Source organism: Salvelinus namaycush, chromosome 33, assembly GCF_016432855.1.
Source record: "Salvelinus namaycush isolate Seneca chromosome 33, SaNama_1.0, whole genome shotgun sequence".
NCBI lineage: Eukaryota > Metazoa > Chordata > Actinopteri > Salmoniformes > Salmonidae > Salvelinus > Salvelinus namaycush.
The window spans coordinates 12,209,191-12,234,708 of NC_052339.1; the positions used below are offsets into that span (position 1 = coordinate 12,209,191).

Consider the following 25,518-nt stretch of genomic DNA (forward strand, 5'->3'; position numbering starts at 1 on the left):
ACACCAGATACTGACTGTTACTTTCAATTTTGACTCCACCTTTGTTCAGGGACACATTATTCAATTTCTGTTAGTCACATGTCTGTGGAACTTGTTCAGTTTATGTCTCAGTTGTGGAATCTTGTTATGTTCATACAAATATTTATACATGTTAAGTTTGCTGAAAATAAACGCAGTTGACAGTGAGAGGACTTTTTTTTTTTTTGCTGCGTTAATATTGGTAATTGACTGCATTCACCAGATCATGAGAGTATATACTGTATTTATGAATACTGAATTCCCTTCATTCTTTCCCTACTTTGTAATGTGAAATATTTAAAGATATTTTCCCTCTGGATATAATTTATGAGGACATTTAGTCATCTCTATCCTTATTGCCAAATCCCGCTGGTAGTGAAATGTATTGAGCTGTGAGTCCCTCCCCAGTTTTGGAGCAGACGTGTTCACCTGGGTTTAAACTACTATAAACAAAACACATAGCAGCCTAACCTCTGCAGTCTTCCCTGTTATCCCCCCCTATTGTGACAAGTGTAAATCTATGAAGTATTGTTTATTTTCTGTGGCGAATCACAAATGCCCCGAAGTCACATAAATACTGTCGAAAAATGTCCTCATCATGTTATGTAAACCCTAGTCATTGGTTATGTTTACAGTTTATTCATGTGTCTTTCATAAGCTGTAGTCTTTAGATGCAGACATAGGTTGCTTTCCAAATAGTACCCTGTTCTCTTTATAGTGCACTACTTTTGACCAGGGCCCATAGGGTAGTGTACTGTATAGGGAATAGTGTGCCATTTAACAGACAGTTGTTGAGTTGTATTCTATCTGCCCCCTCTGCCTGCACATCTGCCCCTATCATGCTAGCTGGATGGGAGTCAGAGACATCCATCTTAACAGATTGTCAGATGTTGTCAATGTTTTAAAGAATGTCTACAATACTTCTAGACCAAAGCTAACAAAACTGGAAGCATATGATATTTTCTCTCTGGTATCAGTTCTAAACATAGCGTTTTGTTTTTACAAGGTATGATCCTAGCCCCACTGAATCCTTTGAAGAGTGAGAAGGGGTGGTGGAGACTATATAAGCAGTAGATCCACTGCTGTTAATAGACAAAAGGTTCACATTTAGGCCAACGTCATAATATGGGGAACACATGTGTCCATTATCCCGCTCACAACAGTGTTTCAGGCTACCTCTTTTTGGGAACTCCTTCATATCACGGTTCACCCAGATACAGTGATTTAACTGTACTCCCTTAACATGAACTGCGTAGAACATACTGTTATCCATAGTCTTTTTTCCCCCTTTAAATAGCTCTTCTATCTCACGTTAGTACGTTCATTACATAAGAGATTTGAGTCTCCTCTGCGTGGGTAGAGTAATCTGTCTGGGATGGTCCTGAGTCGGAGATGTTTGTGAAGTGTGCAACTAATAAAGCAGCTTGCAGTAGTGCCCGAAGAACTCACTGATCTCCACGCCTATCTGTGGTTCATTTAAAAGAAGAACAGAAAGAAAAAAATGAAACAACAAGATTTGGATTGTTCACTTGCCAGGAGATTTTGACTTTAGGATGCCATGTCACATTTCAAAGTCGTGTAACACATCCAGCTTACTGCTGTATTTTCTACCTACTGCGAGGAACTGTTGTTTCAATCTGGAATTAGAGGGTTTTGTTCTGTCTAAACTATACTGAACAAAAATATAAACGCGGCATGCAACAATTTCAATGATTTTACTGAGTTACAGTTCATATAAGGAAATCAGTCAATTGAAATCAATTTATTATGCCCTGATCTATGGATTTCACATGACTGGGCAGGGGTGCAGCCGTACGCCCACCCACTTGGGAGCCAGGCCCAGCCAATCAAAATGAGTTTTTCACCACAAAAGGGCTTTATTACAGACAGCAATACTCCTCAGTTTCATCAGCTGTCCGGGTGGCTGGACTCAGATGATCCCGCAGGTCAAGAAGCCGGATGTGGAGGTCCTGGGCTAGCGTGGTTACACGTGGTCTGTGGTTGTGAGGCTGGTTGTGCAATTCTCTAAAACAACGTTGGATGCGGCTTATAATAGAGAAATGAAAATTAAATTATCTGGCAACAGCTCTGGTGGACATTCCTACAAGTCACCATGGCAATTGCACACCCTCTCAAAACTTGAGACATCTGTGGCATTGTGTTGTGTGACAAAACATTTCAGAGTGGCCTTTTATTGTCCCCAGCACAAGGTGCAACTGTGTAATGATCATGCTGTTTAATCAGCTTATTGATATGCCACACCTGTCAGGTGGATGGATTATATTGGCAAAGGAGAAATGCTCACTAACAAGGATGTAAACAAATGTGTACGCAACATTTTGGAGAAATAAGCTTTTTGTGTGTATGGAACATTTCTGTGATCAGCTAATGAAACATCTGATCAACGCTTTACATGTTGCGTTTGTATTTTATTCAGTATATTTCACATCAACAGAAGGTACACTGCAGGAAGAAGACACAATACAGACTAAGTATCTGAGAATTGCAATTGTTGTATCTACCTTCCGCCAACTTCGTTCTTTATGCATGTAATGCCACACTCAATCTCAACTAAATTGTTTGGTTATGTTTCCAACACTGTCAACCCAATCACCTATCATTATATAGGTCAGAGAATGACCCCAGTCACCTGTTTTACATCTTTATATTGTTTTACACACGTTGCACTTAAGAAGCAATAATTCCAAATTGGCTCAATATCCTCTCCCTATATATTGAGGCACTTGAAGTGAAATCAAAGAAGATATATTTTTTTTACTCCCAAACCACTTGTTTGCTTAGTAGTAGTTACTAAGTAGCTAATTGGGTAGAAACGAGCTTTGAGTTTTTTGTGTGTGTATAGAAACTGTCATAACAGAATCTTTTGAAATGCTTACTCATTATTATGTTCAATCAACATTTCAATGCAAATTTTTCTCTTTTTTCTTTAACTTAGGTCATTGTCTATGGTTTCTGGCCACAGGCATCTTAGTAGTCCGAGTCAGTGCCATTCCATATCAAATCATTTCTCTCCACCGGTGTTAACTGTCACAAAATAACCCCAGCAGGCATGGTTAAAGAGAGATATCAGTAGAGGGAAGGAGGGGAGACACTGTGTCCTCGTTTTTCTAAATGTCTCTTTAATTATTTTCTCTGCCGTTTTATTCATTTATTCGTTGGTGCTGTGTTTTCATTCTTATTTCAGGGAGGCAACCAGACGGCCACTGTGATTGCTCTGTGCTCCATGAGGGACTTTAATTTAGCCCAGGAGACGTGCCAACTGGCCATCCGGGATGTAGGTGGCCTTGAAGTCCTCATTAACTTGCTGGATACAGAAGAAATCAAATGCAAAGTGAGTAGCCCTCCCAGTCCCTGCTCCCTGCCAAGCGGACTTGGATGCCCTTGGGGGGGGAACAGAGTTGCCCCTGTGCTGTGTGTGGCAGCCTAGTGTTTCAGATACCCAGAGTACTGACGGGAGGTACTTTAAAGACACAGGGTAGCAATTTGACTCCTATAGACCTAATGAGATGTGTGGGCGCTTTTTATACAGCATGCCTTTATATTGAGACTCTTTAGAAACTGCTGTCTATTTTTAGGGGTCACATTTTGGGGGTTTACCTAATCCTCTTTATTTGTGCTCTTGGTGACGGATGTTTAGCCCATGTTGTTGACATTGGCTTTGCAGTTTTTCTTCATACAAGCCAACATTTTTTTACCCGCTAAGGAGATTTAGCGAGATGTACTTTGTGGACTTACCGTCTTCGTGCATGGTTTAGATTGGCTCTCTGAAGATTCTGAAGGAGATCAGCCGTAACTCTCAGATCCGCCGGGCCATCGCTGACCTGGGGGGCCTGCAGACCATGGTGAAGATCTTGGACTCCCCAGACAAGGACCTAAAATACCTGGCCGCAGAGACCATCGCCAACGTGGCCAAGTTCAGACGGGCCAGGAGGACAGTCAGACAGCACGGAGGGATCAAGAGACTGGTGAGTCTAGTAGGAAGATATATACTGCACTGTACTGTAGCACAGCAGCGCATAGCCTTGCACAAGGGAACATAATGCTAATGTTATTTAGACAGACGCTTTGATCCAAAACATTGACAGTGACACATAAATATATGGGAATGGAACCCGTGCGGGAAATGAACCCACAGCCCTGCTGATGTTCCCAGCAGCACGCTCTAACTGACCCACTACAGAGCCAATTTGGAGTCACATGCTATAGCAAAGCAGAAACTTAGACAATATAGTCCAATATAGTCAAATCATGGCTCCCCTCTACAGAACACAGCCCAGCACAGCAACACACAGCTCTTCACAGCACTGGCTCTTCTAAGTACCTCCAGTTTCCATACACTGGGTTCCCTGATACATGCCACCCTCACCCACCTTTCCCCTAGTTTTATGTTACAAAACATCAAAGTCATTGATGGGGAAACGGATAGTATGTCCTTTGACATCCTTGGATCTGAGTTGATGTTTATTGACAGAGCGACCTGTGATTAAAGCCTGTGGGCCTTGTATATTTATCCTCAAGCACCAAATCGGATGTGCTCATTGCAGTCATTGCAGTGGAGAGATTAATTTCACGCTGAACTTCAGACTGAGACCACCTTTGAACTGCATAACATGTGTAATAGCTTTGCCTGCTCTGTCTCAGTGGCCGTGCAGGAACTATGGCTTTAACACAGCCCTGACACACAGACTGACGGTCATAAAGGGTCACTCTGGGATTTCAAAACTGTAACATCAACACGCAGACCTGCTATTTTTCCACATTCTGAATCTCTGTTTTTTTATTCTGTCAGCCCACATAGTAATATGATTTAATTATGCACCTAATCATGGCCAAAACTTTGCTAATCCCATTTAATACATTGCTTCAATGGAAACCACAGCTATCATTACAGCATTTCCTGTGGTTTTCACATTCACTCTCACAATGTCTGATAGATATTTTATTTGATGCACACTGGATCGTTGAGTGTGTGTTCTCTGTGTGTGTGTGTTCCCAGGTGGAGTTACTAGACTGCGTGCCTGACTCGGCGGCACTGACAGAGGAGCAGGAGAAGGACGTGGAGGTGGCTCGCTGCGGGGCCCTGGCCCTCTGGAGCTGCAGTAAGAGCACCAGGAACAAAGAGGCCATCCGCAAGGCCGGGGGCATCCCTCTGCTGGCTCGCCTGCTCAAGTCTCCCCACGAGAACATGCTGATCCCTGTCGTGGGAACCCTGCAGGAGTGTGCCTCCGAGGTGAGGGGCTCACTATGAGCCGCTGGCCAAAAGAAGTGCCCTATATAGGGAATAGGGTGCCATTTGGGGTATACCTATGGTTTAGTGGGCAGCATGTGTAGCAGATTAAGGTATGGAGTGCCACCCTGAAGAGGACCACCTAGTGATTCATCATTGCAAACCAAAACACTGTCATTGACTGTTTTCCCTGAACGTTCATTTCCAGAGAAGTTACAGGATTGCCATCCAGACGGAGGGTATGATCGAGGACTTGGTGAAAAACCTCAACTGTGACAATCACGAGCTACAGATGCACTGCGCCAGTGCCATCTTCAAGGTAACCATGGTTATGACTCATGTTAAGAATGTTTTCAGTCCGTCATAAACAAACAAGAATAAATTGAGGCTGGGAATGTGGACAATGCATAAGCATTAGGGCAAGAAGCATCCCAAAATATGTCTAGCAATGTTTGTCTGTCTGTCTCAGTGTGCAGAAGACAAGCGTACCCGTGACCTGGTGCGTCAGTGCGAGGGACTGCAGCCCCTGGTGACTCTGCTGAGCCAGGCAGACAACAAACAGCTCCTGGCTGCCACCACCGGGGCCATCTGGAAGTGCTCCATCAGCATGGAGAATGTGGCTAAGTAACGTTACCCCTCCCTCTCCCTCCATCCAGGCATCCCTCCCTCCTTCTCTCCTTCCCATTATTATTAACCCTCATTATCACTACAGCCCCACTCAGACTGGAGCCTGACCAGCACCACAGGTAAACTGTGTGTTGCTGGTCGTGATCCCATATTTACTGTAGTGGGGGGGTGAGGGGGCGGAGTACTTTAGAGTGGGTTATGTCTTATGTCATTGGTAGGTTGGTGTAATTACTATAAAATTAGCCTGGCCCTGACTTTGACAAATTACCCACACAGAGGTACATTTTTGTTTTGACTGATGTCCACTTAGCATGTATTGAGTGGGCAGCCATAGGTGCTCGTAATACTCAGATAATATGTTTGCAAACTTAGTGTCATGAGTCTGATGGGAATTTAGAGAGCTAACTTTAAAGTACGGGGAGATGGGTCTACAGTACGTTCCAGTGGAAATCCTAGTGATAGCGGTTGGGATGAGGGTCGATATGCTGCAATCACGTGGCATTTTTACGAGACCTCTCATGTGTTCATATGTGAGTCTCACTTTTTCCACTCCCAAAAGTTGTCACGTCTCGTCCTTCGTCTCGTCTGGCCGAAGTGATTATTTGGACAAAATGTTAAGTTTTGCAGATACACAGATTCTATTAGCGTTGATCTTTTATGTGACTGTTAGCAGGAGGAATGTGAGCTTTTCTACTGTTAACCAAAGATGAAGTAAAGAGTTGGTTTTATAGACACCCTTTGGTGTCTAAAGCAGCTCTCCTCCCATTAGTAATGAACATGGGCAAGCGGACTGAGAGAAAGCTGCCTCGAAAATGACTCCTCCATAATGTTGGAAATGTAAGCTGACAGACTCTTAAATCATTTGTCATGTTACTGCATACCCACATTTATTTCATTGTCATTTAGTTCCCCTCAACAGTCACACTTTCTGGAATCTTTCCTGGCTGGCTTTATTTTGCATTGGAGGATTTTTTTAATCAGTAATTTTCCCTCAAAAATGTATAATGCCTGAAAATCGTGCCCTGGCAGCTCTCAATGGTTGCTAAAGGTACTCCCATGACTTGTTTTGTTGTTGCTGTATTTCTTTTATTTGTCAGAGTGACTCAGGGGACAATGCAAGCCATATGCATTAATTTATACTATGGTAACCTCTAAATAAATTCAAGGCTTATTTTCAGAAACGTAGCTTTTTTTAAATACGTTTTTACGATAAAAGAGGCTTTTGGAGTTTTATATGGTTTTATATGATGAATTAAGATAATGTGGAAATGTCTAGCATCTGACTCAAAAACTCTGTAGGACTGAAAATTGCAGAGGAATTTTAAAAATAATAGTAAAATGTCCCAGTAGCACTCACACCGGTCTCTCTCCACTTCATATTTCATAACTGACAGAATGATATCCTACATTTAGAGTCTAAGTTAAGTCTTCCCAACTGGAAACAAGTGCCTGTTGCCACAGTCAATTAAGCAATGATCCCATTATAGAAGCATGCCAATAACGCTCTCTTTAAAACAGGTGGATATAGATTACTATCTCTGGTGCCAAGTTCATGATGGACAACCAGACCAGTGGTTATTGTCATAAACAAAAGCATATGTTCTGTTTGCATAGAACGAGGAGTGTTGGATAACAACATATTTAGTTATAAAGACTAAAGAATTCATACAGGAGAGAGTTCAAGTTACAAAGTGAACCTTTCAGACTGCCTTTCAGTCCTCTGGCTACTTAACAAGCCTTCATATTCAGTCCAGTTCTGATGCATATGAAATAACACAAAAATGGCAGAGATTGGTAGCCCTTTAGAGTGCAGCCTGGCACGGCGATAAAACAAATGAACTACACTGGCAATGAGTAATGTGGCACCCTGTGCACTTGCTCCCATTACAGGCCGCTTGTCTCAGCGTACTTACTCATAACACTGTTGCTATGCAAAAAAGGTCCATAATAATAATGAATAATGATACTGATAATCACATGTAAAACCGCAATTGGTTGACCCTTCATTGGCAAGCATCAAACCCTCACACTCATTAAGGGGAATGTGATAAATAACTAAGGAATCCAGTCAGTGAGAGAGAGCGACCCAAAGGCCCGTATCACCCACTACAATGTTTCATTTAACGGTTACCTTCCTGTGTAGTGTTTGTGTTTAGTTTTTTGGACGGCTCGGGCGGTTGGTGTGAATGAAGGTAGAAATTTGGCCGTGGGTTCCCCAGGAAGGCCGGAGAGGAAACCAGCATTATGAAGAGTAGAGCACTGACTGTTTTAATCCACACTTACATTTGCGAGTGGATCTGTTTTTTGTTTTTTTACTCTCCCAGGGTTATTTGAATAACATGTAAAAATGTCAAGACGCAGGTTTGGAATCACATGACCAAGCCATTACTGTCAAAAAGGAACGGCTGCAAACGGTAATAGAGTTTTTTTGTCGAGAGTTGTTAAGGGCCGTTGTGTTCATTTCAGAATCAATCATGGGCCGAGTGGTGTTTCGAGACGAAAATCGTTTTAGAATATATTTGACAGAAACAGTAATGAGAGGGAGTTGAGCTTTTTTTGTATTCCCAAGTAGTAAATGAACAACTCAAACAGCCCTTGTGGCCAATAGCAGACAGCGTGCTTTCGTGTGAGTGATCTTTAACATGGCATGGCTGTACTGTACAGTAGGGACGTGTGGGATGCAGGCCTGAGATATGTGGGGCGAGAGGGAGACCTCCCCTAAAGCCCAGAAGAAGATGCATGTGTTAGCTATTTTCCTGATTAATGATGCATCAACATAAGAGATCATTGATGGCAAAAAAATATAATTATCTTCATAACTTAAGTGTGTTTGTTTTAAAGGTGTACATCGGCTAAATGCGGAGAGATTGACATTTTCCTAAGACCTGCAATATGGAGCCTATGGCCTGTATGTATGAAAGGCCTTAATAAAAAGGCCTCTCAAACCTCTTGTCTCGCACTAGGGACGTTTTGGACTGTTTTGTGCAGATTTAAAAGCAGATTTATAGGTGCATTGATACGTGTCCCCTTGAACCGTATATACGGAAGTGTTATGCACACACACAAAAGCTGTGTAAAAACTAAGCCCTGTAACAAACAAGTGAGGGAATAACTTTGCAATGGAAAGTGGTCCTCGCCAAGACTCGGACTGTATTTGCCAACGCAATAATGTTTGAGGTCAAGATTGTATGGTTCAGTTACAATTACTGACTATCCGTCCAGTCCTCCTTCTCTTACCTCTCTTCCAGAGTCTATGATGAGCAGAACACCATCATTATGTATCATAATGATACTTCTTTCTTACCTCCCGTTTCTATCTACAGAACTTTGCTCACCCGACCTCTAGGCCTATTTAGGCAGCAGTTCACTCTCCTTCATTTTGAAGTGAGTTCGTTTTTCTGTTCAACGTTGGGCAGTAGAATGTATCCTTCTGAAAGTCTCCCAGGCCCTTTATGATTCCCATTGAACGTCTTCGAGGCTCTCTTCCTTTCCCGTAGTCCTTCAAATGACTCTTTCACACAGAGCCCCTTCTTAAAAACGAACTGGCTGTGGTATAAAAGGACAGACAGGCAGCATTCAATTTCTTTGCACCACCAATGTGAATGAATGTGTTACTGTAACAGATGTGTTTAGAAAAAGAGCAACACAATTCGTCATAGAACTGCTACACAGAAGCCTCTCTTTGGTCCCTGTGCCTTTTGATAGGCCTCAATGATGCTTCCACTTGTATTGAGCCTACTGTTTGTACGAGGAGCTGATTCAGCCAGCTTTGTGTTACTTCTGCCATCTTTATTACACGAGCTGGAATTGGCTGAACAAAAATAGGCATGACTTGCAGTCCATTTATCAAAAGTTATTTGTGCAATTACAAGGGAATTCTAGGTCTGGGAATTTCCAGGGACCTCACAATACGATATTATCATAATGCTTAAGAGCCGATACGATATGTATTGCGATTCTATCAAATCAACATTTATTGGTCTGGTACACAGTTTTACAGATGTTATCGCAGGTGCAGAGAAATTCTTATGTTTCTAGCTCCAATAATGCAGAAATGTCTAGCAATCCAATGACCATACACACATAATCCAAAATGTACACAAAAAAATTCATAAAGATGAGCAATTTTAGAATCTGGAATGTAAATATATATATATATATATATATATATATGGTGTGTATAGACAGTATGGACAGTATATTAATAGATAAGGTGTGTACAGCAGTAGTTATATAGGATGAGCCATGACTAGAATACATTATAAACATATAAAGTGTGTAAAACAGTATGTTAACATTATTAAAGTGACCAGTGTTCAATGACTCTTGGGCAGCAGTCTCTAAGGTACAGGGTAGAGTACTGGGTGGTAGCCGGCTAGTAACAGTGACTAAGCAGAGTACTGGAGGCCGGCTAGTGTTGACTGTTTAACAGTCTGATGACCTGGAGATAGAAGCTGTTTTCAATCTCTCGGTCCCAGTTTTGATGCACCTGTACTGTCTTCGCCTTCTTGATGGTAGCGGGGTGAACAGGCCGTGGCTCGGGTGGCTGAGACAATTCTATATGACAATTCTATATGTATTGTGATTCGATACTGCGATTTTATTGCGCTTTGATGTTCCAAACATATTGCTCACTGCTCCAGCTGTCTGCTGGAGAGAGACAAGAGAGAGCATGATAACATTTGTTTTGATCAGTCATGGAAATAAAAGTCCTATAAACATGTTGGCTCACTATTTAAAAAAAGATGGACAAGCTATAGGATGAAAAATACCGAGTTCTGGCGCATGTACAGCCAACTAGCGCTAGCTAACGCTACCTAGTATCAAATCCATACCCGGAGTCAAAGTATCGATATAATATTCTCCAAAATAATATCTGTAATATCTGTATAAATATTATCCCCCATCACTAAATTCTGCTGTAGGAACACCATGCAGATGCAACTTCAATGATGGCCATATGAATAGCATCGTTGTTCTACGCTAAATTCACCTAAAAGTTTGCTTTGGCAGCCGCTCCGTTCATTACTGTTTTGCTTGCAAGAATATGTTTCGGTGGATCATGACCAAAACCAAATGACCTTGGACACTTTCTACAATAGCCTACAGACTGTGTTGCCAGCAACCATAACTGTGAGGGAAAACAGTCATAGAACTTAACCGTACATCAGAGGTTTGTTGAGGCTTTCTGCAACCACATTATATCCCTCTTAAATGTTTACTGTCGTTTACCCACTCGGTAGTTCTGGCAAACAAAGTGAAATCACAGTAAAACAGGGAGTGAACTAGTCCAAGCCACAGTGAACCTCGGTCATGCAAAGTACATGTGTGGAGAGGCCTTTGAGCAGTCGTGGGAAAACCGTCCTGTTGTTACTGGGTCAAGTGATTTGTGCTGAAAAAATACATCCGTTCCCAAATATAACTCCATTCCTGAAATATATCAATCTCTATATTATCACACTGTCACCTGGCCAAACCAAGACATTTTGACTTGCTCCACACACATTGAAACATCTACAGGATATTGATTATGATTCAGAATTATGTCCTATTTTTGAAGCCCCTAAACTTACAGTATGTCCAAAGCTGCATATAACATATAAGGCTATAAAAAAGATGGAAGTGATTGGGTTGAATAAAGTGATTGGTTGATTGACCCTGGTGCTGTGCCTTTCCCCAGGTTCCAGGATTACAAGGCCTTGGAGACCCTGGTGGGTCTGCTGACAGACCAGCCTGAGGAGGTGCTGGTGAACGTGGTCGGCGCCCTGGGCGAGGGGGCCCAGAAACCTGCCAACAGGGCCACCATCAGGAAGTGTGGAGGCATCCAGCCCCTGGTCAACCTGCTGACGGGAACCAACCAGGCCCTGCTGGTCAACGTCACCAAGGCTGTGGGAGCCTGCGCCACCGAGCTTGAGAATATGACGTAAGTCATAGAGATATATTGAATGTTGTGGCGTGAATCACCAACTCCGTTCAGATGATCAACAGTGGTGATGCTTTATTTGATGTCTGACCCATTTATTGCCATCTCTAAAGCTCTTCAAAATGGTTCATAACCTCTATCATTAGCGGTCGTTCATCATCGTAATTGGTCCGAATAATGTTGATAACAGACGGGTGTCCTGGTGATAATGTCAGGCTATGATCTTAATCTTTCATCCTCACCAGGTAGGTTTAATGTTCGTCTTCAGCGGAGTGACAGTTTTAAAAGCCTTGTTTATTGTACCTGCTGCGATAAATATGGTTGTGGTGGCGCGTCCCACAGTTTTACTGTACGTCTGCGGTCATTCATGTTGCTGAACTGGTCAGAGTAGCATACCTTCAGCCGTCCAAGCCCTCGTGGCTGGAAAAACATCAACAGTGAACACATAGCTACAGTCCAGTCCTGCTAACTACAGTATGTGTTGCTTATTTGGCTTCAATGCTCCGAAACACTGCATACAATATAGTCCAATTTGAATCGCATTGCTATTACAAGGCTGTTACAGACTACAAGACCCTTACTTAGTTAACACTGGACACAAATAAATAACTTTACGTCTGAGTATGTTTTGTTAGGCGAGCCATTAATGCCATTGTAAGAATAAGTAATATGGTGTAGATAAGCATAACCACAGTGGTGCAATACAAGTTGCAGAACTGTTGTTTTGAAGAAATAAGGCCATTTCAGCAATTAGGCTAGCTAGCCTAACTTCTCCATTCGCCCAGGCAGAATGTTACATCTGAACCCATTCATTCAGGGCCATGTTTTCTCATGGAATGTATATTTAGGCCTTGTCATTTTTTTAGCATTTACACTTAGTTGTGGACAGAAAGTCGTTATTTCCACAAGTGCTTTCTGTATGTCTTGTGGCAGGGTGAATTATTTTGAGGACCTGTGTGTACAGTAGTTTGCCGAGCAATTAACATAGCTCACATTTGATTGTTTCCTGCTCCAGACCACGTTTGGTCAGAGCTGGTTCTCAGATTAAGGACCTGACCAGGCCTGCTATTGTCACTCACTGACTGACTGGACTACAGGGTGATGTATGTCTGTGCTGCTCCAAACTCTACATGGTGCTCCAAATTCATTGCAAAATCCATGTCAGTTATTGGCTTTGTTTAGCTTTGTTTTCCTGGTGCAGGCCACATGGCCAGGAAAAAGTCCTGGCCATAGTTGTAACTTTTCAAAACTAGCTAATCGATGATCTACGCCTACCTATTTGTTTTAAAGTCCTTTTGAAAATAAGCGTATTTTTATTCTAAGCTATTGCACTGTGTGGTTAATGATATCATAGACAAAATATGGGAAAATATCACATTACAATCCTGCCTAGTACTTTCTGTAATTTACAAGAAAGAACACACGTTTTGCAAATGCCTTAAGGCTTTGTGGTCTCCTTGTTTCCATCCCTCATCCAACTGTCAGTTGTCTCCTTCATGCTAACGTGTTTCATACCTGCTCTTGTGAGGACAGAACTTTTCTGGCGCTCGATATGAAGTTTAGTTTGTTGTTGGGCTGGATTTAGGAGGCCCCTCTGACTGGAATCTTACGATATGATCCCCCAGACTGATTTATGTGCAAACGGAAGACAGATGGCGCAGGGGACTTCTCTTGATGAGTGCTCGCTCATTGCCAGTCACGGAGATACCGTGATTAGGGAGTGTTTAAGTAATTATGACAGCATTCAATGTCGGCCTTGTTGGTGGAAGCACACATGGGAAAAACGTTACATGTTATTTATACCAGACAACGGGCACATTGTGGTGTAATTCTTTGGGTTCCCAGACCCTGACTACAGCCTTGACTACAGTCATGTACGCAGCATGAAATACGGCTTATGCTTAAGTAAACTTCAACTCGGACGCCATGAAATATAGAGAGACCTGTCTACTGGCTCTGTTTGATTTGGAAAGAGGTATCCCCAGACTACCCACCCACCGTACAGTATAATGTTGTTTTGGTTCTATATATAAATATCTATATAGACCTCTCACTTTACCTTGATTTAAGTTAACCTATGGCCTACCGTCACATAGGCACTCAGTGATTTCTCATGGAGATCCACTTTACCAGACCAGACCAGACTGAGAGTGAGTTTTTAGAGCTGTGGTGGAAACAGAATGGGACTGGTGAAGGTTGGTTTGTCATTGAAAACCCATGCAGAACCCTTTGATTTTGCCCTGTGATGGGTATTCAGGGCCTGGACAAACTAATTCTACTGTATGGCCCAGCCAGAGCTCTGAGAAAGACGAGCACTCAAATGCTCCTCTTGACTGTGAAAGTATATACACTGAACAAAAATATACACGCATCATACAACAAATTCAAAGATTTTACTGAGTTACAGTTCATATGAGGAAATCAGCCTTCACCCTAATCTATGGATTTCACATGACTGGAAATACAGATTTGCATCTGTTGGTCACAGATACCTTAAAAAAAAAAGTAGGGGCGTGGATCAGAAAATCAGTCAGTATCTGGTGTGACCACCATTTGTCTCCTACAGCGTGACAAATCTCCTTCACATAGAGTTGATCAGGCTGTTGATTGTGGCCTGTGGAATGTTGTCCCACTCCTCTAAAATGGCTGTGCGAAGTTGCTGGATATTGGCGGGAACTGGAACACGCTGTCGTACACGTCGATCCAGAGCATCCCAAACATGCTCAATGGGTGACATGTCTGGTGTGTACGCAGGTCAATTCAAGAGCTGAGACATTATCAGCTTCCAGGAATTGTATACAGATCCTTGCGACATGGGGCTGTGCATTATCATGTTGAAAAATTAGGTGATGGCGGTGGATGAATGGCATGACAATGGGCCTCAGGATCTCATCACTGTATCTCTACCTGCCCATACCATAACCCCACCGCCACCAATGGGGCACTCTGTTTACAACATTGACATCAGCAAACCACTCGCCCACACAACGCCATCTGCCCAGTACAGTTGAAACCGGGATTCATCCGTGAAGAGCACACTTCTCCAGCGTGCCAGTGGCCATCGAAGGTGAGCATTTGCCCAGTGAAGTCAGTTACGACGCCGAACTGCAGTCAGGTCAGTACCCTGGTGAGGACGACAAGCATGCATATGAGCTTCCCTGAGACGGTTTCTGACAGTTTGTGCAGAAATTCTTTGGTTGTGCAAACCCACAGTTTCATCAGCTGTCCGGATGGCTGGTCTCAGACGATCCCTCAGGTAAAGAAGCCAGATGTGGAGGTCCTGGGCTGTCGTGGTTACATGTTGTCTGCGGTTGTGAGGCCAGTTGGACATACAGCCAAATTCTTACAGTAGATAAATTAACATGACATTTTCTGGCAACAGCATAATTTTAGTGGCCTTTTATTGTCCCCCAGCACAAGGTGCACCTGTGTTATGATCATGCTGTTTAATCAGCTTCTTGATATGCCACACCTGTCAGGTGGATGGATTATTTTGGCAAAGGAGAAATGCTCACTAACAGGGTTGTAAACACATTTATCACTCTATTATCTTTCTTTATCTCTCTCTCTCTCTCTCAATCCTCTCTCTACCGCTCTCTCTCTCTCTCTCTCTTTTTCTCTTTCTCTTTCTCTCTCTTTCTCTTTCTCTCTTTCTTCGCTCTTCTCCTACAGGATCATTGACCGTCTGGATGGAGTGCGTCTGCTCTGGTCCTTGTTGAAAAACCCAAACCCAGATGTCCAGGCCAGTGCTGCATGGGCCATTTGTCCATGCATTGAAAATGCAAAGGTACAGTACACCTAAGAAAATGGCATTTGTTTTAATTATTTAATTATTCTCTAATGGCAACACTGCTTAACAACATGTAAAACAAATTACACTGTTATAACGTTGTAAATAACATTAAGTCTCAACTTTTGCGTAAAAGTTCTCATGTTCTATTACAGGTTTATATGTGTATGTTCATCATGTTTATATCATGGTTGTAATATGTTCATCATGGTTGTAATATGTTCATTATGTTTATCATGGTTGTAATATGTTCATCATGTTTATCTTGGTTGTGATACGTTCATCATGTTTATATCTTGGTTGTGATACGTTCATCATGTTTATCATGGTTGTAATATGTTCATCATGGTTGTAATATGTTCATCATGGTTGTAATATGTTCATCATGGTTGTAATATGTTTATCATGGTTGTAATATGTTCATCATGTTTATCATGGTTGTAATATGTTCATCATGTTTATCTTGGTTGTGATACGTTCATCATGTTTATCATGGTTGTAATATGTTCATCATGTTTATCATGGTTGTAATATGTTCATCATGTTTATATCTTGGTTGTAATACGTTCATCATGTTTATCATGGTTGTAATATGTTCATCATGTTTATATCTTGGTTGTAATATGTTTATATCATGGTTATAATATGTTCATCATGTTTATATCTTGGTTGTAATATGTTCATCATGTTTATATATTGGTTGTAATATGTTCATCATGTTTATCTTGGTTGTAATATGTTCATCATGTTTATATCTTGGTTGTAATACGTTCATCATGTTTATATCTTGGTTGTAATATGTTCATCATGTTTATCTTGGTTGTAATATGTTCATCATGTTTATATCTTGGTTGTAATATGTTCATCATGTTTATCATGGTTGTAATATGCTCATCATGTTTATCTTGGTTGTAATATGTTCATCATGTTTATCATGGTTGTAATATGTTCATCATGTTTATCTTGGTTGTGATACGTTCATCATGTTTATCTTGGTTGTAATATGTTCATGTTTATCATGGTTGTAATATGTTCATCATGTTTATATCTTGGTTGTAATATGTTTATATCATGGTTATAATATGTTCATCATGTTTATATCTTGGTTGTAATATGTTCATCATGTTTATATATTGGTTGTAATATGTTCATCATGTTTATCATGGTTGTAATATGTTCATCATGTTTATATCTTGGTTGTAATATGTTCATCATGTTTATATCTTGGTTGTAATATGTTCATCATGTTTATCATGGTTGTAATATGTTCATCATGTTTATCATGGTTGTAATATGTTCATCATGTTTATATCTTGGTTGTAATATGTTCATCATGTTTATCTTGGTTGTAATATGTTCATCATGTTTATCTTGGTTGTAATATGTTCATCATGTTTATCATGGTTGTAATATGTTCATCATGTTTATCATGGTTGTAATATGTTCATCATGTTTATCTTGGTTGTAATATGTTCATCATGTTTATCTTGGTTGTAATATGTTCATCATGTTTATCTTGGTTGTGATATGTTCATCATGTTTATCATGGTTGTGATACGTTCATCATGTTTATCATGGTTGTAATATGTTCATCATGTTTATCATGGTTGAAATATGTTCATTATGTTTATCTTGGTTGTAATATGTTCATCATGTTTATCATGGTTGTAATATGTTCATTATGTTTATATCATGGTTGTAATATGTTTATCATGGTTGAAATATGTTCATCATGTTTATCTTGGTTGTAATATGTTAATCATGTTTATATCTTGGTTGTAATATGTTCATCATGTTTATCATGGTTGTAATATGTTCATTATGTTTATCATGGTTGTAATATGTTCATCATGTTTATATCTTGGTTGTAATATGTTCATCATGTTTATCATGGTTGTAATATGTTTATATCATGGTTGTAATATGTTCATCATGTTTATATCTTGGTTGTAATATGTTCATCATGTTTATATCTTGGTTGTAATATGTTCATCATGTTTATCATGGTTGTAATATGTTCATCATGTTTATATCTTGGTTGTAATATGTTCATCATGTTTATATCTTGGTTGTAATATGTTCATCATGTTTATATCTTGGTTGTAATATGTTCATCATGTTTATCATGGTTGTAATATGTTCATCATGTTTATATCTTGGTTGTAATATGTTCATTGTTTATCATGGTTGTAATATGTTCATCATGTTTATATCTTGGTTGTAATATGTTCATCATGTTTATATCTTGGTTGTAATATGTTCATCATGTTTATATCTTGGTTGTAATATGTTCATCATGTTTATCTTGGTTGTGATACGTTCATCATGTTTATCTTGGTTGTAATATGTTCATCATGTTTATATCTTGGTTGTAATATGTTCATCATGTTTATATCTTGGTTGTAATATGTTCATCATGTTTATATCTTGGTTGTAATATGTTCATCATGTTTATATCTTGGTTGTAATATGTTCATCATGTTTATATCTTGGTTGTAATATGTTCATCATGTTTATATCTTGGTTGTAATATGTTCATCATGTTTATCATGGTTGTAATATGTTTATCATGGTTGTAATATGTTCATCATGTTTATATCTTGGTTGTAATATGTTCATCATGTTTATCATGGTTGTAATATGTTCATCATGTTTATCTTGGTTGTAATATGTTCATCATGTTTATATATTGGTTGTAATATGTTCATCATGTTTATATCTTGGTTGTAATATGTTCATCATGTTTATCATGGTTGTAATATGTTCATCATGTTTATCATGGTTGTAATATGTTCATCATGTTTATCATGGTTGTAATATGTTCATCATGTTTATATCTTGGTTGTAATATGTTCATCATGTTTATCATGGTTGTAATATGTTCATCATGTTTATATCTTGGTTGTAATATGTTCATTATGTTTATCATGGTTGTAATATGTTCATCATGTTTATCATGGTTGTAATATGTTCATCATGTTTATCTTGGTTGTAATATGTTCATTATGTTTATCATGGTTGTAATATGTTCATCATGTTTATATCTTGGTTGTAATATGTTCATTATGTTTATCATGGTTGTAATATGTTCATCATGTTTATCATGGTTGTAATATGTTCATCATGTTTATCTTGGTTGTAATATGTTCATTATGTTTATCATGGTTGTAATATGTTCATCATGTTTATCACATGGTTGTAATATGTTCATCATGTTTATCTTGGTTGTAATATGTTCATCATGTTTATCTTGGTTGTGATACGTTCATCATGTTTATCTTGGTTGTAATATGTTCATCATGTTTATCTTGGTTGAATCCCTCTCTCACACTGTTCAGAAGCCTGTTTATATCATCATGCAGGTCAGCCTCCTTAAGCCTCTCTCAACAATCTGGTGTCGAGAGGTTGCTGCAGGGGTGACGTTGTGTCACTAGAGGCTTACATGAACCCTCCTCTAATACAAAGCAGAACACGCTGCTCTCTGTTGGTGAACTGGTGAACTGGGAAACAGGCAGCTGGCAGGCAGGCATGCAGGGAGAGACTTGGAGGAGTAATATCCTGTTCTGACTCCTCTGTTGAAAATCCTCAACATGCTCTGAGTTACAGAGTCATACAACCAGCAGCAGCTTCTTCTTACGAGCAGGGTGCCAGACAGACAGGCTGTGACTCCTGTGACCCCATTCTGCACATAAAGGCTGGGGTACATACTTCTACTGTCCAGTCCTCATGGCATAGGGCCTGCTGTATAGCATTCATATGCTGTCTGAATTCCAAATTGCACCCTATTCCCTATATAGTGCACTACTTTTGACCAGAGGGCCCATAGGGATCTAGTCAAAAGTAGTGCACTATGTAGGAAATAGGGTGCCATATGGGACTCAGAGTCTATTGCGTTCATATAGAACGGCTGAAGTATAGCTATCTAAATCCCCCTAATATTTCTGTCAGTGGGTTTGATTCCCAGGGCCGTTGTATCATTTTTCCAAAATACAAATGTAACATTGTTCTATTAGATTATAGCCAAGATGAACGTAAACAGCTTGTCAGTTTGACAATCTGTTGACGTTTAAACAGATACATTGGGCCCAGCTCAGGCAGGTGTCTCAGTCTCAGTCCGGGTGAGGGGAGCTTTTCACTCGCTACAAGGAATTTTTCCGGACCAAAATTGTGACAAAAATGATCTATGGCAACCATATGGAAGAGGAGTACCGACCGGCTGCAGCTTGAACACTAACAAAGTTTGACCATGTTTGTCTGGACTTTACGGTGCCAATTTTTGTAGTGAATACATGAACATGCTCTTTGGTTGATTTCTGACACAGGGGCAATGACGAAAGCTAAATAGTGAGTTGGTTTTGCGAGCGAGGGGAACCTGACACTGCTCGATGCAGTAGTAGTTATATAGATAAAAGACCCATGTGGTTTTAGTTAGCAGCTCCACAGTGGATTTATGAGAGGATCAGGGTGTAAGTGCAGCTGCTGGATGCTCCAGTCCTTACCTCTACTCCTACTCAGGCATATACAGACACATACAAGAACAGTACGCCCCACTTGTACCGGCCTGCCTGGCCTTCCTGGACTGCCTGGACTGCCTGGCCAGCTCCCTCTATGAGTAAAGCCCCAGTCATTATTGCAGTCAGCAGGGGCTTTGCAGTGAATCAGTCAATTAGCGTTGTTCCCTCGATCAAGGAGGTAACCTGCCCTGCTGCTCATGTAATGAAGTGCATTATTAAATTGCCTGGACACGGGCAACTTGCGATACCTGGTTTATTTCCCATTTACATAGTAGCCTATGGACGTAGGAGCCTGATTGCTTGCTTGCTGGAGAGGGTCAGGGCAAACTACTCTGCTGCGCCACTTGGGCCGGCTTCCTTTCCCCCTCCCTCAGACTAGGCCAAATCACGCACACCGACCAGATAATGTGTTTTCTATTTCATTTCATCTTCGGGAAAAAGGGACAGCAGGATGGCCGGGGCCTTACGTGTGTAGCTTTATAATGCTGCGGTTTTCAGGGATCTGGGGTTCTGTCCAGGCCATGAAAGGGATCCTCACTAGTCCGCCGCCGCAGCTGGTGACTTGAGAAGCGCTTCCTCTGTCGCTGGTGAGTCGCGGCATCATCAGTATTCCTGAGGAAAGGCTTCCTGTGCTGTGTGCTCTCTGTGCTGTGTAGAAGCGGAGCGGGGGGTCAGCTCCGGGCACACACTGCCCCTCTGGCACCACATCTGAGGGGAGCAGAGAGAGACACACCACCGTGTCCCGTCTTGCTCTCTGAGCCCTGGCCTGTCAAAGCTAGAAGGTTGCATTCAACACTCCTCACTGTGCAGTGTGCACAGCCACGATACCTGCTGTGGTAGTGTCCCATTGTCACTGCTTTGGTTGGATATGCCTGCACTCCTGTCCCTCGTTGAATAGGCCACTCACATTGAGGCTAGTGTGAGTGTGGTTAACCGGGCAGTTATTATTGTATTTATCTTTTATTTAACGAGGTGAGTCCCATTGAGATGCAAATCTCTTTTACAAGTGGAGCCCTTGGCCTGGCACAACCACACACAACCCCCAAAGGGAGGGGGTTATGATTCATTACCTAGACAATAATGTCTACGTACAAAAAAACGAAGAAACAAGCTATATTAAATCCTCAATGTCCTAGATGGAGATATAATGTTGATGGATATGGAAATGGAGCATGCGTTGTGATGATTTGCACTCAGCCATCTCTAATTATACGCTTTCCATAATCTTGGTTTACTATTTTCATATTGCTGGAGAAAGGCTGGCAGTGGCTGTGTATGCCACCTTGATATATACCTCCTTTTGGTGCCGATTATGTTGAGTTGTGATTTTAAAAGAGGCCCGATCTGCCAAGCTTCATTGAAGGCTGCGTATGTGCCCACTCTCTTCCGCTGTGGTTCCTCAGAGAGCTTGGACGGCACAGCCCCATAAGTGGCTGAGAGTCCTGTGGTACCAGCTAGCCCACTGGTGCCATGCACTTAAACCAGTGTCTACGGTGCCAGCCTGGCCTGCATGGTCGGGGAAACACACCGACTCCTTCAGTTCCTCCGCACACTGATTCCGACACCATGTTTTGGTCCTGTGTTCTGAACAGTGTAACCTACATGGAGAGGTCATTAGATAGGCCTTCTGTTGAAGTAGTAAGCCTACCTGGGGGGGTAGAAAAGGGAGTCCAGATAACTCCTCATCCAAATGGATAGGCTGACATTAGAAAGGTCTGCTGTAGAAGGATTCGTTTCCCTTGGCCCTTGCATTTCTTAGCAAGAAATCCCATCAATTTTGCCCTGTTGATTTCTGTAAATGGCTTTTTATAACAAACGGACTATATCTCCCCTATGACATGCTTGATGAGGAATAGCTACTGGCACACCACACAGCCCATCCGTATTTACAATGGCCCTATCCGTAGAGGGGAAAGCAGGAGAGAGCCACGGCTACTCACCTTACCTCCGATTGGGCTGACTGGCTCTGATGGGGTTTTGATTGTTGCTAAGACTGATGAAAAGGCTTTTTCTTTTTCCTTTGCTTGTGTGTTTCTTTAGTTTTCTCTGCTCTGCTCAAATGCCCCTGCTTCCCTCCCTGCCCATTACACAGTCTCCCTGCGCCACTTCATTTCACAGATTGAGAACACCAAGCTAATAAGAGGCTTTTTACTTTTAGGATTCAGGGGAAATGGTGCGCTCATTTGTCGGTGGATTGGAACTGATTGTTAATTTGCTGAAATCAACAAACAAAGAGGTACTGGCGAGCGTGTGTGCCGCCATAGCCAAAATAGCCAAAGACGAAGAGAATCTGGCAGTCATCACTGACCACGGGGTTGTACCGATGCTGGCCAAGCTGACAAACACAGTAAGTACACCTCAAAATACTTATAATCCTACTCAATTAGCCTGTGTGTTTACTGGGAATCTTCAGTCCTGTTGTAAATGGACAGTCTATGATACCATCATCTCAGTTGTAATTTAAAAGTTCACTGTAGTGTTTGAAACAAACTCTATTGAGTAGTATTTATAGCCTAGGCCCGGGTCAAAAGTAGTGCACTATATAGGGAATAGGGTGCCATTTGAGATGCAGCCATAGATGTCTGTTGTCCTATTTTCTCTGTTTTACAGACTGATGATAAACTGCGTCGTCACCTGGCTGAGGCCATTGCCCGTTGCTGCATGTGGGGCAGTAACAGGGTGTTGTTTGGGGAGGCGGGGGCCGTGTCCCCCCTCGTCCGTTACCTGAAGTCCAAGGACTCCTCAGTCCACCAGGCCACAGCTCAGGCCCTTTTCCAGCTCTCCAAGGACCCCAACAACTGCATCACCATGCACGACAACGGAGTGGTCAAGGTATGTTCTTTGGCCCCTGATGTTTTCAATCACTTTTTAGCTCACAACCACTTGTCCTTTCCATACCTAATGGTCAAGGTATGTTCAAGGTATGTTCATTAATATCTTTGCTCATGATCATTCACTTAAAAAAAAACAAAAAAACACTCGAAATAATCTTATGAATAGAACACTTGATAAAACTTGTGGTTTTCGGACATGTGTGAAACATGTCAGAAAAAAAGTATATATTTTTTTCACATGCCAACAAATCACGTGAAAAAATGTAATGTGGGTAAAACGGATACGTGAGTCAGACACGTGGTTTATGGACACGTGTGACGGATTTTTCACATGTACTGTCACACCCTGGCCTTAGTTATCTTTGTTTTCATTATTATTTTAGTTAGGTCAGGGTGTGACATGGGGAAGTTTGTGTGTTTTTGTATTGTCTAGGGTGTTGTATGGTTTAGGGGGTTTCTTCTCGGGCTTCCTCGCTAGCCGCCTACCTTCATATCTCCGGTTCCCTTGTCCGGTTGCCTCTGCTCTCCTCAGTGCCTCCAGCTGTTCCCATGGGAGGCAATCCCTTCCAGCCAGGATCTCCTCCCATGTGTAGCAACCCTTGCCGTTTAATACGTCCTCCCATGTCCATTCCTGTTTCGTGTTCCACTGCTCGAACTTATGCTGCTTGGTTCTGGATTGGTGGGTGGTTCTGTAACGGCGTTCCTCCTCCTCTTCATCCGAAAAGGAGGAGTAGTGATTTGACCAAACTGCAGCGTTGTAGTTCGACATATTTATTAAACAAAACAGAAAACACGACGAACACGAAACACTTGAGAATTTACAAAATAACAAACGCAGTCAACAGACCTGGACACGAACTTACATATAACGTGAAGAACGCAATAACAGGAAAACTGACTACATAAAACGAACGAACAAACAAAACCGAAAACAGTCCCGTGTGGCGTAACATACACTTACACAGACACAGGAGACAACCACCCACAACAAACAGTGTGAAAACACCTACCTTAATATGACTCTCAATCAGAGGAAATGAAAACCACCTGCCTCTAATTGAGAGCCATATCAGGTCACCCTTAAACCAACATAGAAACAGAAAACATAGACTGCCCACCCAAACTCACGTCCTGACCAACTAACACATACAAAAACTAACAGAAAACAGGTCAGGAACGTGACATGTACATTTTTCACATGACTCAGACACGGGGTTTAGAGATTTGAATTTGAGATTTGAAGTGCGCCATATTGCTGAATGGTACCAAAAAATAACTAAGGATCATGGTGAAAGTGGCTGTAACTAGCAAAAGATCATGGTCGATGTAGTCGTTTTCATCCTGCCTGAGAGAGTTAACCATGGAGCCTCCTCGTAGCCTGCAGGCCTGTGATTGATTGACTCACCACCTGGATTCGGTCTTATAAGGCAAAATTTGAAATTGTTTTTTTTACATTGGATAAAAGTAGAGACTTAGAGCTACAAAATGGTATATCATACACTGCATTTTGGGAAAGTAATTCTGCTTTGAAAAGTTGCTAAACTTGTAAACTCACTTTTGAGAAACTGGCCTTTGAATGTTTTGGTATCTAGTGAAGAGCTCTTCTTTGTCTACACCAATTCAGCACCGTTCACACCCTCTTAAGCTTTAGCCCCACCCATCTCGTTTCGCGTTCGGAGCGCACACTCGACGCTCTGGCCGATGATTTGTTTACCTCTGGATAACATGAAAACAACCTAACCAGCTCTGCTGGCAACAATGTTATTACGCTTTTTTGCCGACGTTTACTATATTCATTGCGTGCTGTACACTTTATCTTAAGACATGTAGCTAGCTAGGTAAACAATGAACCTAGCTAGGTAAACAGCGTGTAAAATCACACACGTCACGTAACGTTAGCTAACGAGCCAGCCAGCTAATGTTAGCGAGTTAAACAACAATGAACATAGTGCCAAATCATGTCGTTACTACCCTGTATGAATATGCTGGGAGCTAACCAACCAGGTTCAATGTTAGCTAGCTAACATTAGGCTCTAACTAGAAAAGCAAACGGCTCTGGGAAATTAAAAATAACGTCAGCTAGGGAGCCAGCCAGCTAATGTTAGCGAGCTAGCTAACAGTACACGTTATCTTGAAATGAAACCACTTTCTGTCAAAATTTGAAATGTATAATATCTGAAAATGGAGCTAGCTAACGCTAGACTGTCTTACCTGTATACATCATCATGCATGATGGACACGACTCCCTGTCACGGATGTCATACCACGGTTGCCCTTAGTTTGAAGACGTAAACTGGAGACAGGTGTTTTCTCCGTCTCTTTAGCTATCATACTCTAATTCCACTGATTTCAAAACTTGACCCTCCAGAAAGTGGAGAGCGACACTTATGCAGCTCCACTACACAATTTAAAAAAAATTAAGTCGCGTTCGACAGGATTACCAACACAGACTGGCCAGCTCAAATAGACAGAAGCCTTCTATATGGCAGACCAATCCAAACGCCGAACTCGGCATGTCCAGCCCACTCATTATCTCAGCCAATCATGTCTAGTGGGAAGGTTGC

The 25,518-nt window shown here is 41.5% G+C and overlaps 1 protein-coding gene across 1 annotated transcript in view; it reads left to right on the forward strand.

Moving 5' to 3' along the window:
- odad2 (outer dynein arm docking complex subunit 2) overlaps window positions 1-25,518 on the forward strand; it is a 67,147-nt gene that overhangs the window by 27,329 nt on the left and 14,300 nt on the right. Inside the window, exons 10-18 of the mRNA XM_038973276.1 lie at window positions 3,224-3,370; window positions 3,795-4,004; window positions 5,036-5,269; window positions 5,475-5,585; window positions 5,736-5,890; window positions 11,574-11,816; window positions 15,489-15,603; window positions 22,279-22,467; window positions 22,731-22,952. Coding sequence (XP_038829204.1) covers window positions 3,224-3,370; window positions 3,795-4,004; window positions 5,036-5,269; window positions 5,475-5,585; window positions 5,736-5,890; window positions 11,574-11,816; window positions 15,489-15,603; window positions 22,279-22,467; window positions 22,731-22,952 — 1,626 coding nt within the window. The remainder of the gene's footprint in view (window positions 1-3,223; window positions 3,371-3,794; window positions 4,005-5,035; window positions 5,270-5,474; window positions 5,586-5,735; window positions 5,891-11,573; window positions 11,817-15,488; window positions 15,604-22,278; window positions 22,468-22,730; window positions 22,953-25,518) is intronic.